The 14,960-nt window shown below is 48.8% G+C and overlaps 1 protein-coding gene across 5 annotated transcripts in view; it reads left to right on the forward strand.

Annotated features, from left to right (window-relative positions):
• Nucleotides 1-561: 561 nt before the first annotated feature.
• GLB1L2 (galactosidase beta 1 like 2) overlaps nt 562-14,960 on the forward strand; it is a 28,119-nt gene continuing 13,720 nt past the window's right edge. For 2 of the 5 annotated variants that reach the window (XM_030291048.4, XM_012570810.5), the window contains exons 1-7: nt 587-727; nt 5,066-5,263; nt 6,104-6,172; nt 7,030-7,125; nt 8,512-8,620; nt 9,570-9,662; nt 12,197-12,278. In XM_030291048.4, the coding sequence (XP_030146908.4) occupies nt 645-727; nt 5,066-5,263; nt 6,104-6,172; nt 7,030-7,125; nt 8,512-8,620; nt 9,570-9,662; nt 12,197-12,278 (730 nt within the window). In that variant the 5' untranslated portion in view covers nt 587-644. The other 3 variants (XM_072918295.1, XM_030291047.4, XM_030291046.4) reach the window with 3 other exon arrangements.

The following is a 14,960-nucleotide window of genomic DNA, read 5'->3' on the forward strand; positions in this document are numbered from 1 at the left end:
TCCCATGTTCTCAATCCCATGTTCCCTACCCCATGTTCCCTGTCCCAGTTCCCTATCCCATGTTCTCTATCCACGTTCCCTGTCCCAAGTTCCCTATCCCAGTTCCCTATCCCACATTCCCTGTCCATGTTCCCTATCCCAATTCCCTATCCCGGTTCCCTATCCCAATTCCCAATCCCACATTCCCTATCCCACATTCCCTATCCCACATTCCCAATCCCACATTCCCTATCCCCCATTCCCTATCCCACATTCCCAATCCCAATTCCCTATCCCACATTCCCTATCCCACATTCCCTATCCCACATTCCCTATCCCCATTCCCTATCCCACATTCCCTATCCCACATTCCCAATCCCACATTCCCAATCCCACATTCCCAATCCCACATTCCCTATTCCCGTTCCCGCTCTCCGTCCCTCCCCCTCAGGCCCCGCCCCCTCGGTCGCGCGCGCCCCTCGGGCAGCCAATGGGCGTCGGGGGGCGGGTCCGGGGGCGGGGCGGGCGCGCTCCGTGTCCGCGCCCGGCGGGCCGCGGGTTCGGGCCCGGGGGGCGCGCCCGGGGGATCCGGGGGTTCGGGCCCGGTGGTCCCGGGGGTTCGGGCCCGGCGGTCCCGGTGGTCCCGGTCCCTCGGTCTCCCCGCCATGTGGCCGTGCGGGGGCCGGCGGCAGCGCCGCCTCGGGGGCGCCGCGCTGCTCCTCGTGCTGCTGTGGCTGCTGCTGCGCAGGTGAGACCCGGCGCGGGGGGCGCGGGGGTCGCTGCCCCGGTGTCGCTGCCCGGGTGTCGCTGCCCGGGTGTCGCTGCCCCGGTGTCGCTGCCCGGATGTCGCTGCCCCGCCGGGCGCAGGCCCCGCCGCCGGGAGCGGGCTGGCTGCGGGAGCACTGCGCATGGATGGAACCGGCGGCGCCGCTGGAGGGGAGAAGGATTATTAACGCAATTAGCGTAATTATTGTCCGCGCGTCCTGCGCGCTGCCGGGGAATTAACGGGCGGGATGCAGGCTCGGTGAATCCCTCTTTTCCGATGGGAGCCCTCCGCTCCATCATTCCCGCAGCGGAGCGGCGGCGTGGGAAGCGGCGGGGAGTGCCGCCGTGCCGGAACGAGCCGAGCTGAGCTTTACATAAGCGCTGCCCCCGATTCCCGCAGCTCGCCCGTCCCCGGCAGCAGCGGCGGGGATCGGTTCTGCCTCGGGCTCCCGCTCCCCGCCGCCCTCGGCTCGGGCGGGTTTTGCATCATCGCGGCGCGGGCGGATGATGCGCGCCGCGAATCGATGGCTCCAGCGCATCTCCGGGGCTCCCCGGCCTTGTTTCCCTCTCTGCAGCCTCCTCTGGGCTGCCTCTCCCTGTTGAATCCCCAGAGCAGTGTGGTACCGTGCCCACCTCGCCAGTCTAACCTGTTACCTTCCTTCTGCTGCTCTGTTTCACGCTCCAGACCAGCAGCTGGCCCTATGTAGCCCTCCAGCAGCAGCAAGAAGTTATTTGAGGTTTTGGCTTTCAGTCCCACATGGTTTAGATCACATTCATTTAGGGGTGATGCTCTTTCCCAGAGGAACATCCCATGTTTGTGGCTTCCAGGTGTCAGAAACTCCTCTGTCCCACAGTGATGTGCTGGAAAGTACACATGCCCTCCAGCAGCAGCAAGAAGTTATTTGAGGTCCTGGCTTTAATCCCACATGGTTTAGATCACATTCATTTGGGGGTGATGCTCTTTCCCAGAGGAACATCCCATGTTTGTGGCTTCCAAGTGTCAGAAACTCCTCTGTCCCTCACAGTGACATGCTGGAAAATACACATGGATATGTATGGAGATGTAATATAGTTATTTATTGCCAGCTGGATTGTTTTATAACACGTTCTTAAAATCATAGTTGGAAGTAAACCTGATCCTCAGAGCTATAGAAAAGCTTTAATAAATCTTTGCATAATTAGAAGCAAAATTCTTGCACAGCTGGCCTCGAATTTGTGCCACCTGGGTTCTTAGGGAAGATTATTGCAAACTGATACCTGATGGAGGCACAGAATCTGTCTCCTGTATGAGTGTATCCACAAACCCCTGAGTGCAGAATAAACCCCTGAGTGCAGAATAAACTTCTACAGAAGTTTCCCCATGGTCTCTGAGCACGGGGGCTGTGCAGGGCAGCGAGCTGGGAGCCAGGGCAGCTCACAGCATTCACTTCCCCCTGGCCAAAGGAAACCCAGAATAAACAGCAAAGCCCTTGGAGGTCTCAGTGGAGTTTAGGGATTAGCAGCCAAGTCCCTTGTGCTCTGAAGCACATCCTTTAGCATCAGCAAAGGAATTATTGGCTTTTTTCCCTGGTTTGGCTGTTTTCTTTTCCATCACCTTTTTCTCCCAACTGCTCTGGTTATGGGGTGGTTGAACACCAAAGGTTGGCCTTCAATCAGAGAGGTTTTTTCAAATCTCTCCTGCAGAGAGAACTTCAGCCATGTTTGTGTTTCACAGGCATGAACAGCATGGCTGTTTGGTTCAGGAGTTAATTGGGACTTTCCTTCTCCATGTGTTGTATTTTGTACTTCAGATTCCATCTTACAAAGGCTTGTTCTATCTCACTGGACTAACTTGTCCAGTCCAACTTCAGAGTCTTTGCTCTAGAGTTAGTTGGTAATGGAATGGTTGGTTTTGGGGTTTTTCTACAAAAGTGACTTCCCTGAGGCAGGGATGAAATCGCAGGATCATGGAATCCTAAAATTTGGGTGGGGAAGGATATTAAAGATGAGCCAGTCCCACCCCCTGCCATGGCCAGGGACACCTTCCACTATCCCAGGTTGCTCCCAGCCCCATCCAGCCTGACCTGGAACACTCCCAGGGGTGGCTACTGAGACTGACAAAGAAGGCCAGGAACTTTTAACAAAGTTTAAAAATATATATATTATTTGCAACCTGTTCTGTCATTATAGAAGTGAAAAAAAAAAATTTACTAGGAGCTATAAATTGCTCTCAGGAGGAAGTACAGAGCCCAAGTACACTTTGAACTCTGGCAATCCAGCTCAAGGTAACAGGATGAAGCTCTGCTGAGTCACAGAAATGTTTCTTCCTGAGGTTACTTGAACAGATCCTAATGAGAAATGTCGGTTTCAGGATACCTAGAATAATGTGTTCAAAATACTGGGAGCCTGGGAACTTCCTACCAGCCCTTCTTGGGGAGAAAAAGCAATGGAGCTGGGGAGTTTTAAAGTAGGAAACTTGATGGGAATGTGCCAGGTTAGTTATGTCTGGGATTAACAAGATGAGCTTAAGTGATTAGTTTATTTTTATCTGGCTGTGTGTTCTTCCTGAGCACAGCCTTCATTCTGGCACCAGTCAGCAGCACTTCTGTGGGCAGGGGTAATTTGGGGCTCTACCTAGCTAAGAAATAGCTTGGAAACTCTTTTCCAACCTAATCTTTAAAAATTGGGGTTTTGCATCTCCAGACCCTTTGAGCTTTCCACCTCAGGAAAACAGAAGTAGTTGTAGCTGCTGGTTTGTTTTGCCAAAGTTACAATCTGTAATTTAGCAGCACAGAGGGGCAGGTGGCCATGGGTTATCCTGTTTGGGTCTTGAGAACCCTTTCCCCTGCTGCTGAAATTCGTGACAATTCCTTGGGAGCATTTCCCAGCCTCGTGCTGTGCAGAGGAGCGTGTTGGGTCCTGTTCTTACTCAGGCAGCCACGCTTTAAATGTGGCAGATTGGTGCTTTGTTCTCATTTCCCTACCTGGGCTGCACCATCATCAAGAGCTGTTGTTATCACCCCCCTCCTGCTCCAGCAGTCTCCTTGCTCAGCACAGTTTCTGTGAGTGGCTGGACAATCAGTGGGAGTCTCCTTGTCTGCAGGCAGTGAATATCTAATCTGCCTTCCTTTTCCAGGTATTACCCCTGCCTGCTGCCGGTTGTTTCAGAGCCCTGTGAGAATGCTGTGCTACTCAGGTACCCTCTGAGCTTGTCAGCCAGCCCGTGCAGTTCCCTGCAAGCCTTAGACTCAGCTCCTTTTAGTCCCCCTGGCCTGTCAGAGGATAGGCAGGCTGCTAGTTAGCAACCCCTGCGAGCTCTGAGCATCCTCACCCTCTGCTAACAACTGCTTTACACCTAGCCTAGGCAGCAGCTGGAGGCTTAGGTGTTCCTCTCCTCTCTCTCTGTGATGTTTCTCCCAAATCTGTGAGTCATTCCTGCTTTCTGGAGCTGGGAATTCATTGCTGACATCTGGCTCTGATAAGGAACAAGCTGCCATTGTCTGACCCTCTGTGAGTTCATGGGGTGGGCTGAGGGAGGCAGGGACACTGCTCTCTGTGTCGGGTTGATGAAATGGGGTTTTGGTTCAGCAAAGTGAGCGGGGAGCTTGCAAGGCCATGAGCAGTGCAGGAGCTGACCCGAGGGGAGCTGTGACAGCAGGAGTGCTCACCCTGGTAGGTGCTGAGGAGCTGCTGGCCCCGTGGCTCTGGTTCTTCTGGCAAATAACATTTTCAGGATTAACACAAGCAGTGATGTGGGCAGAGGTAAGTTTGTGGTGACCGCTGATTTAGTCTCTCCTGAGTGATGGATATAATCCAGGGAGTTCATTAAACTGAGGAAAAGGCTCTCTGTTCACAGGGAACAGGTGAGGAGGTTTATTTTTTTCCATGCCATAGTGCCCAAGACATTTGGGATGGCAGTGATGAGATGCAGCTGCTGTTGGAACATGGGTCTGGAAACTGGGGACATGCAAAGCAGGGAGATGTTGGATTCCATAAGTTAGGGAAATGTTTGTGAGTTTTGTGGGTGAAAACGTGCCCATCCATGATTTCAGCAAGTGAGTTTCCTGCTCTGTGCCTGAGCAGTGTCAGTTGTAGAGCGTGGCACAGTGGCTTGGCAATTCAGGGGGGGAAGCAGCCAGTGAAATGGATTTAAATCTACATTTGGGAAGATCTCCCAACTGGCTCAAAGCCTTCTGAGCAATCTCTGAGTTCTGTAGGACTGAGAGTGTGGCTTGCTTGAGGAGCAGGAAGGTCAGAGCCGGTCCTGCTGGGTGAGGTGCAGCGAGGAGGACGCATTCCTTCCCCAGGCCTGGCTGCTCACACATCCCCTTTTCTCTTCCAGGTTTAACTGGAGCGAGCTGACCCCTCTGGGGCTGTGGGGGAGGACCCTGGGCTTGCAGACAGAGAACTCCCAGTTCCTGCTGGAAGGGATGCCCTTCCGCATATTTGGGGGATCCATGCACTACTTCCGAGTGCCCCGCGAGTACTGGGAGGATCGGATGCTCAAAATGAGAGCCTGTGGCCTCAACACCCTCACCACGTAAGTGTCCTCCCTGCCCAGCCTCTCCACTGGGCCATAACCATATCTTTCCATGCTTCTTATGATTTATTAAAAAAATATGGATATTGATCTAGTACCGATATCCAACTGTGATGGACAAAAACTCTCTAACAGTTTAAAGTTAGAAAGTGAGTGTTTATTCGACGCTGGGCAGCGTGTGGGATCGCTCCCAAATACACACCGCAGCTTCCAGGTGATTACAGAGTCTTTTTATCTATGTAAGTATTGAATATCCGAAATATAAATACATATTCATCACTTTGGTACATCCCATTCTTCGCTTCGTATGCTGATCACTCCAAAAGCCATTCAGCATGCGTGGTTTGTTCCTTGAAATGGGTCGGTGGTCTCTTTTATGGGGAGGGATCCCAAAATGAGGAAGTAAATAAAGTCTTCTTCGTTCTGACCTTTCTACCTTTTCAATGCAAATATGACAAATGAACTCTTGGTAGAACTCCCATTCCTTGTCTTCAGTTGGTTTCAGAACAGAGGAGGCCACAATTGTCTTATGTTCCTAAAAGCTCTTTGTCAGTTTTTATATTCTTCATTATAAACCCAGCTAACTCAACATTGTGCTGACAAGCAATCAGTTATTGGTTAACTACTAACTCCTAACTTTATCAAGGCCTACTCATTTATTATTATTATTTTAATTAACTCTAGTAAGGCTTATTTCTAACTAAAATCTTAGCTCCTCTAAAATTTTTAAATTCCTTAAAGTTTACGTTTCACTTATTGTGGGAAAAGAATAGTGGGGCCTCAGTTTTCCTTGGAGCAGGCCAGGCCTCACCCTTCACCTGCCCCCACTCTGCCTTGCAGGTACGTGCCATGGAACCTGCACGAAAAGGAGAGAGGCAAGTTTGACTTCAGTAAAAACCTGGATCTGAGGTATGTGGCACAGACAGCTCTGTTATGAAATACTCTTCTGGTTTGAAAGCAAAACCAGTGAGATACTCCAAGTCAGATGTACAATTTATTAGGAAAATGGAAAAGGAAAAAAAAAAAACCAACCAAAATACATGCAATAATTCAAAAGAAAAAGCCACTGACAGAGTCAGAATACAGCCTGACACCCCTTTGGTCAGGGTGTTGGTAGCCATCCAAATTGGAGTGGCTGCAGTCCTGGAGTGGCAGATGTGGTTCTGTGGGAGCAGGGATCCTGTAGAAGGGTGGAGTCTTCCTCTGAAGATCCAGTGGAAAAGGCATTTGTTCCTCTGGAATCCAGTGGAAAGGCTGAAAGGCTGAATCTGGTGTCTCAGAAACCCAGATTATATCCAGGTAGGAATGGTTGGCTCCTCCCTCTGGGCACAGCATCTCCCAGTGGGATGCTGTCATTTTCTGTCCTGCAGTGACAGTCAATAGCCCATTAACAGCAGATGTCTCCCCAGGGGGAGGATTGGATTGTGGAAGAGATAAAGAAAACTGCCCAATTAACAGAAGAGAACTGCCACACCTCCAACAGATGGCAACAGAATACATCTTGCCTTGAAATCCAGGACAAATACTCCTCTTTGGAGGGGAGGGGGTGTGTGGTGTTTGGGTGAAGATGTTATTTCCAGATGTGCCTTGATCAGGCAATGGGACTCGTTCCTTCCCCTGCCTTCTGGAGTTCTGGGGACTTAATTTATCACTCATCCAGCGTGGCTGCTTCATCATGCAGTTCCCTTCTGCTTTGCTACCTAAATTCAGTGGTGAGTGGAGGGGGTTCTGCAGGCAGACAATAATTCCTCTGTCTGGATCCCCAGGGCCTTCCTTTCCCTGGCAGCTAAAAACGGGCTGTGGGTGATTCTGCGCCCTGGACCTTACATCTGCTCAGAGTGGGACCTCGGGGGTCTGCCCAGGTGAGTCTGGAAATGGTTCACTTCAGGGAAGCTGTAGGGACAAACAAATCCCAAGCTCCTGATCACAACAGTCAAGGCTCCTTCAAAGGAATTGCTTTGGAATAGTTGGCTGCTTGATGGGGATGTTTATTTTCTGTGTTCCCAGAACAGCTCATTATCTTACGGAGCTTTTCTAATTAATTTTTTTTAGTGTTTAAAATAATAATAATTATTTATTGTATAATGGTTACAGCAAGAAAATATAATTGTGGGAACCCATCTTGCTGTTGCATGACATGGACAGGATTTGCAGCTTGGTGTAAGAATTTGCTTCATCTCAGCTCCATTTTAAAAGTCCTACTAGAAATGTGCCTTATATGGGTGGCAGTAATGAAACCCCACGACTTTCCAGCCTCCTGCTGTGTTTTGCCCTGAAGAACACAGCAGGAGGATGCTCTGGGAGCACTGGGATTTGTCTGGTTCCTGAGTGGAGCCAGTGCCAGGTTACCACTTGTTTTTCTTACTGCACAGAGCACAAACCTCAGTGGGGATACTTGGGGATTATTTTTTTTAACTTTTTACTTTTCACTTGCCTTTGGCATCAGAGTTCAGGTGTCAGGGACCTACTCCTGAGAACAGAGCTCCTCATGACCAGAGCCAGGAGCCACCTCCAGGTTACATTATGAGATGTGCCATAATCTCTGTCAGTTGTCACATCACCCATGTGTTTTTTTTATCAGACAGATAAAGAATCCTAATAAAAATCAACAGAACTATACTCATTTTCCAGCTAGAGAGGAGGTGATTTTTTTTAACTCCACAAAGCCACATTTAGCAAAGAGTTGAATATTCAGATCTTTGGAAAGATATTAGTTAAGGCCTCACTTTGCAGAGAAAATGAAGATACAGGCTCATTCCCCTTAAATTGTTACAGCATTATATTGTTCTGCTCTTCAGCAAATTGCCCTTTTTTCTGTTAACTCCAAACAGAACCCAGCCTTGTAAATCAGCAGTAAAAACACTGGGAACCATTACAGAAATCTTTGTTTTGAGAAAGGCTTGGGGTTTTTTGAAGGAGCACTTGGTTGTAGAGTGCCCTTGGGAATGCAGGGAATTCTCTTTAGAGTGATAAGACTAAGCCTAGAGTGATAGGATTAAGAGGTGATGAAATGAGTTTGGGCCTGAAATGCAGAACAAAAAGCAGAGGAAAAGGAAGAGATTGGGAATTGGAGCCTGGATTTATTTAAAAGTGATCAATGGACACGAGGGTGTCACATCCACACTGTGGGCTCCGCCAGGTGACACCAATGATCCCTGCTTAGCTGGGACTTGATGCCAGTGGGTGAAACACCTCTGCTTGACTGGACAGGAGTCTCTAACACATTTCCTCTCCTCCTTTTTCCCCAGCTGGCTGCTGCAGGACCCCGAGATGCAGCTGAGGACAACCTACAAGGGCTTCACAGAAGCTGTGGACGCCTACTTTGACCGCCTGATGCGTGTTGTTGTCCCTCTCCAGGCAAGCACCATCCTGCTCCCTGTGCCGGGGTGGGAATGGCTGCACAGGGCAGCGTGAGCTCCCTGTGACAGCAGCAGGGGCAGGAATTAACAAATTGTCTTGGTTTGAAAAGACAGGAGTCTGTGAAGGAAGGCCAAAGCCTTCTGTTAAATGGAAAAGGTAAACTCCCCTCCCTCTTGAGTTACCACAATTTCAAAATTAAAAGGCCCTCAGGCAAAGATATGGGAATGAGAATAACAGTTATTTACTAGGAGAAAAACTAAACAAAAATAATAATTAAAAAAATTTAATTAATACAAATGAAACTAGTGATTGAGTCAGAAACCTGACACCCTGAGCAGTCAGGGTGTTGGGAATAGCCCAGTTAAATGGTGGCTGCTCCTCCTGCAGTGGCGGATGAAATGCTGCTGGAGCGGGGATCTGGAGAAGGGTGGAGTTTTCTCTGAAGGTCTGGTGGTGGAGTAGTTGGGCCTGGTCTTCCTCTGAGGATCCAGTGGGGAAGAAGCTGCTCCTCTGGGAATCCAGTGAAAGGCTGCCCTGGTGTCCCAAAAATGCTGATTTTATGCAGGTAGGGCTGCTTGGCTCCTCCCTCTGGGTGGAGCATCTCACCATGGGATGATGTAACTTTACCATCATGCAGTGAGTCATTAATGGCCCATTAACAGAAGATATCTCCCCAGAGGGAGACATTGTTCTTGGGAGAGATAAGGAAACTGCCCAACAGATGGCAATAGAATACATGCTGATTTTACAAGCCAGGACACAAATGCGCCAGTTTTGCTGCAGGAATCAGCACGAGCTGCAGTTTGTTCTGTCAGTTTGGAGCATGGGAGGGTGGAGCTGAGTCCATGTGATGCTGGTGCATCTTTCCTGGTAGCTAGGCTAATTTTGGTCCCTGTGGTTTGAAATTGTGGTGAACACCTTCCCTCTCCCTTTTTGTCCCCCACAGTACAAGAAAGGAGGTCCCATCATTGCAGTGCAGGTGGAGAATGAATATGGTTCCTATGCCAAAGACCCAAACTACATGACCTATGTCAAAATGGTAATGGTAGCACTTTTACTTGTTTCTGTGTCAATCTCTCTCATAAATCACCTTCCCTACAGTGTTTTCTTTTTTCTGTGTAGCTTTTGAGTGTGGTTTGAGAGACTCATGAAAGCACCAGCTGCATTTTCCTTGGATGTTTCCTCCAGGAGTGGAAGAGGTGGCACATGACCCTCTCAGTGCTGATAAATCTGTGTTCTTTTATCTTCCAGAGAAGAGGGAGCTAGGAATTGTCTGTATTGCACAGCTGGCCTTGAAGCAGCTCTCACCTGCAGGTCCTGTTTTGCCTCCCCTAGATGATATCTGATAAAGGTTTCCCTGTGTTGACTTTCCTGGCAGAAAAGTTGATGGGAACAAGTCACCAGCACGCTCCTAAACTTGTGTAATCTGGGGCTCAGCATCAAGCAGGTTAATTTGCCTAATGCCTGCTTTACCCCTGTCAGAAAGGGATTAAGCTGTGCCCTGGCTGCTCTGAGTCAGTGATGAGGAGCTGGCCCGTGCCCAGGGAGGGTGGATTATCCTGCTGGATCTCACATCAGTCTGACCTGTTTGTTTGCCCCCAGCACCAGTGCAGGGCAGGCAGATAATGAGATCTGCAGTTTGTCTCACAGTGTTTGTTGTTTAATTTCTTCTCACTGAATGCTTAAAAGCACTGCTGCACGTCAGGGGGGTCAGCCATCCAGGCTTGCTTTTCTGCTACAGGATTTTGGGATCCTTCTGAAACCTTTTGGGTAGCCCAGCTGCACCCTGAGCACCCTGAGGCTCAGGTTGTTCCATTGCTCAGGGTGTCCAGAGGCTCCTCAAACAAACAAATCCATGGCAGGAGTGCTGATCTCCTTAGGGCTGTGCCAGCTCCTGCACCACCTCCAGCTCTTGCCGTGGTTTAACTCTCCTTACAAGGTTAAATACGAAGTTTGTACACAAACAAATCAGAGATAATGGCAAGTAAGTGTTTTTCAGAGCCCTGAATGAAGGGGACACAGAGATTCTGGGGGGCTGAGGGGTCTGCAGGCTTGGCCTTGCTTTCCATGGCTCAGTGAGGAAAGAGCTTGTGCTGTTTCAGACTTGCCAGGACAGACCTCCCTGCCAGGCCTGTGGGTGTATTTTTGCAGTGCTGTTTCATCATTTTCTGGGACTGTGTGCAGTTTGCATCTGAGGCAGTACAGAATAGTGGTTAGAGGTGAAAATGTGGGAAAGCAGGATTGGCAGGGCAGTTTTTGGTTGGGGTGGGATCTGATGTGAGGTGGGGCTCTGGGTCTTTGTTCTGGTTTGGGGCAGGGTGATGAATTCACATCTAGCATCTATGACCAAGCTGCATCTTCCTGGACTTAATATAAAAATCATTAAAAAACACCCATAACTCACACAAAAAACCTTAAATCCCTGTGCTTACCTCACTTTTTGGGTGCAATGCCTTTGCCTTCCTGAAAGTGAAAGGGTTGTATTGACATGACCCTTCCCACACAGAAATGAGCTGCTGTTCCTGCTCCTCTGGGAGGCACAGAACTCTGCTGTTCCTCTCTTTTGCACTTACACTCAAAAGGAGGGGAAAAAACCTAGCTCAAAGTTAAGCTAAGTGCTTAACTTGATGAATTAATTAATTAAGTGCTTAATTAATGCAGTACACAAGAATTACCTTAGTAAAATTGGTTAGAAATTCCAGTTCCCTCAGCAGCTGAATTTTATCCGAATCCAGCATCTGCTCAGGTATAAATTTGGAGGTGATGGGTTGTCCTGGCTCTGGGTTTGTCTGTGGGCTCTGTGTTGCAATGTTTCATGCCCAGCTCTGCTCTTAGCGCAGGCAGGGACAATAAACAAAGAGCTTTATCACATTTCACAATTAGGAATTTAGACTTCAGCCTTGTTCTCAGGGCTCCTGGGAGCTGGAGGGGTGACTTCCAGTGCAGGTACAGTGAAATGAGTGGTTAATTAACAGCTAAGGTTTCCTGATCTCCCCTCCAGACATCAGCCACTGTTGTGCTAAGCACCAGCTGCAAGAGAACAATCCTGATGGGAGGAACCTCGTGTGTGCAGGTGGATTTTAAAACCTTAGAGTGCTGTTTCCTCTAGTGCTGTAACATTGAGGAACCACTGAATTCATTGATTATAGAAAAACATTTCTACCTGAGCTGTGCTGTGATGGTTTTCCTTGGAAAATCAGCTCTTCCCTCTTTTTGTCTCCCACTGTCAGGAAGCCAGAGCTGCTTTTCCTTTCCTCCTTCCATCCCTCTTTTGATGAAGGCAGTGAAGCTATGTATTACATTGATCTCAGAAGTTAAAATCCTGACATTGGATGCATCAGTGAGAAACCAATCCAGCTTTCTGAAACAAAATAAGATTTTCCAGCTGTCTTTAAGCTGGGAAAAGCTGGCAGGGAAGCTTCAGGAGGAATGGGAGATGTCACAGAGATAATATTTATCACAAGGCACTGCCAGTTGCAGGCTGTCCCCACAGAAGGTGATGCTGTGGTGCTTTAGTATCCTGGGAAATGCTAAACTCTGTTAACACAGTGGCTTTTGCTCTTTTTAACCTAGGCCCTGTTGAACAGGGGGATTGTGGAGCTGCTGATGACCTCAGACAACAAGAATGGGCTGTCCTTTGGCTTGGTGGAGGGAGGTGAGTGCTTGTAGAGCTGAGGGGGAGCTGTGATCTCTGGGGAACGTGGCTTTAATTCACCCTCTGCCCCCACTGAGTCCTGTTTGTGGCAGGAGGGACCCCTTGGCTGGATGGTGCAGCCAGGACAAGCCCAGACCCTTCCCAGAAAGGCTGAGAGTGGTTTATTTTCCACATAAAGTGGTTTATTTTCCACATAAAGTGGTTTATTTTCCGCACAAAGTGTAACACTGTGTGAAGGGATGGGCATCTTCCCACTGAGTCAAGAGATGGCAGCACCCAGCATTTCTTAGTGTTTCAGCAGACTACAGGGCTGAAAATGATACTTATTAATCCATTTCAATAGATATTAAACAAGTTCCTCAGCAGTTACTGACAGTAGTAGCTCGTTCCTAAGGTAGATGCTCTGCAATTAAAAAGAGAAGGAAAAAAGGTCCATTAAAACCTTGATTTTGAGTTTTACATTTAAACAGTGAATTTAGCAATAGTTTGTGAGGCAGCTTTATCTTCTCATCAAGCTTATTTTGGGGTGTAAAACCTTAGGTGGGTAAAGGAGGGTGTCAGATGTGTAGAATGCAGGAGGATGCCCATTTCCCTTTTATAAAGTATAATTCCAATGAGTTTTTTAAATACTACTTAGCACCCTCCTCTTTTTTCCTGTGAAGAAATGGAGGTGCAGCTGCTTGAGTTTCACTGAGCCCTAAATCTGACTGTCTGGGGCACTGATTTTCAGAATTTTGGGTAGTTTCAGCTGGAATTTACTCTGTCCTTGACCTCTACTCTCTCCTGTGTTCCTGCCAATTGCCTGGGGTGCAACTGCTCCCCCAAATTCAGTGTTTGCAGGGTACAGCCTTTGAGTGCTCCTGTTATCACTCAGTCATAAATAATGTTACATTTCCAATCTCAGGCATGGAGATGATTAAAGGGAAAGACTGTCTCCTCCTTTTTTTCCTCCCCTTTTTTTCCTTTCCTCCCCTTTTTTTCCTTTCCCCTCCTTTTTTTCCTTTCCCCTCCTTTTTTTCCTTTCCCCTCCTTTTTTTCCTTTCCCCTCCTTTTTTTCCTTTCCCCTCCTTTTTTTCCTTTCCCCTCCTTTTTTTCCTTTCCCCTCCTTTTTTTCCTTTCCCCTCCTTTTTTTCCTTTCCCCTCCTTTTTTTCCTTTCCCCTCCTTTTTTTTCCTTTCCCCTCCTTTCTTTCTTTTCCCCTCCTTTCTTTCTTTTCCCCTCCTTTCTTTCCTTTCCCCTCCTTTCTTTCCTTTTTTCCCCTCCTTTCTTTCCCTCCTCCTTTTTTTCCCCCTCCTTTTGCTTTTCCATGTCACTATGAGAGGGATAAATTCATTATCTGACTCACCAGCGCTGTGATTTTGTCTGTTGGATGTTGTTGGGTGTGCAGCAGTTTCCAGCTGTGACCACACAGAGTCACTCTCTGCCTGCCACAGAGCTGTCAGGAGAAGGAGAAAGGAGAAATCCCTGCCTTGCCCTGGTCTCCTGAGGGAATGTTGGCAGCTTCTCGTTCATTGGGGTCCTTTCTGCCTGTTCTGCTGGGAGCTCTCTGATCCTAGTTTGCCTCGGGGCTGTCACAACAATCTGTCAGAGCCAGCACTGAGCAGCTGTGTGGGATAACCAGGGCTCCAGCAGGGTGGTGAGGAAGGGGTTAAAGTCCCTCTCCATCCCTGGCAGTTTCCAAGGCCAGGCTGGGCAGGGTTTGGATCCACCTGGGATATTGGGGGGTGTCCCTGTGTTCCAGGGATGGGTTTGAAGGTCCCTTCCATCCCAACCCAGGGCTGGGGAAGCCCTTCTGGGAGCTGGTGGGGGACAGAGCCTCTGCTGGGAAGGACATCCCATGGGAAGGATAACTAAGGCTCTGGGGATGGTTCTCTTTTCCATGGTGTGCTGTTAATCTGCATGAAAAGCAGAGCTGGGCCCGTTCTCCTTCAGAAGTGCCAGCTAACATATTACATCAGTGCTAAATCCACGCTTTATTTTGTTCTCCTTTCGTGTTTTCTGTGCTGAATTCTCCAGCTCAGCGCACTACATAGGTCAGCCCATTAAAATCAAGGTATAAATAGTGAGAAGTGAGCATTTCCTTCTGTAAATATTCTGTTTGAAGTGCTCTGCCTGACACAACTGGGGCTGGGTTTGATAGCAGCTCTCTTGTTAGAAGTCAATTTTTAATGCTGAATCACATCACTGCTGCATTTGCAGAGTTTGTCTGGCAGAAATATCAGCGTGACTGAGGGCTGGGAGGTACAAAAGTGGTTGAAATGCTTGCCAGGGGCTGGGAGACTGATCCCAGGTTGGTGTCTCCTGTCCTGCAGGCTGGTGTTCCCCCTCCAGAGCCTGGGGATGGGCAGAGGCACAGAGACCTCTTGCAGCTGCAGTTCTCTGTGCTCTCCTGTGCTGTGGCTGCTCTGTCACCCCCACAGCCATGAAAAGCTGTAGGATATTGCCTGGGAAGGGATTCCTGCAGCTGAAGCCTGGGAGAGCAGTGTGCCATCCAGACAGGACTTTGTAATAAGTTTGCCTTTATGTGGTGCCTTTTAAGTGAGGATCTCCAAGTGCTTTACAGGCTCTAATTAGAGCTGGTGACACCCCAGGAGCTGCTCTGATGCTCTCTCTCTCTAATATCTCTGCACATTAGTGCTGAAAGATGGCCTGGGAGGATCCCACTCTGTGCTGTGGTTCACTT

The sequence above is a fragment of the Taeniopygia guttata genome, chromosome 24 (assembly GCF_048771995.1).
Source record: "Taeniopygia guttata chromosome 24, bTaeGut7.mat, whole genome shotgun sequence".
NCBI classification, from domain to species: Eukaryota; Metazoa; Chordata; class Aves; order Passeriformes; family Estrildidae; genus Taeniopygia; species Taeniopygia guttata.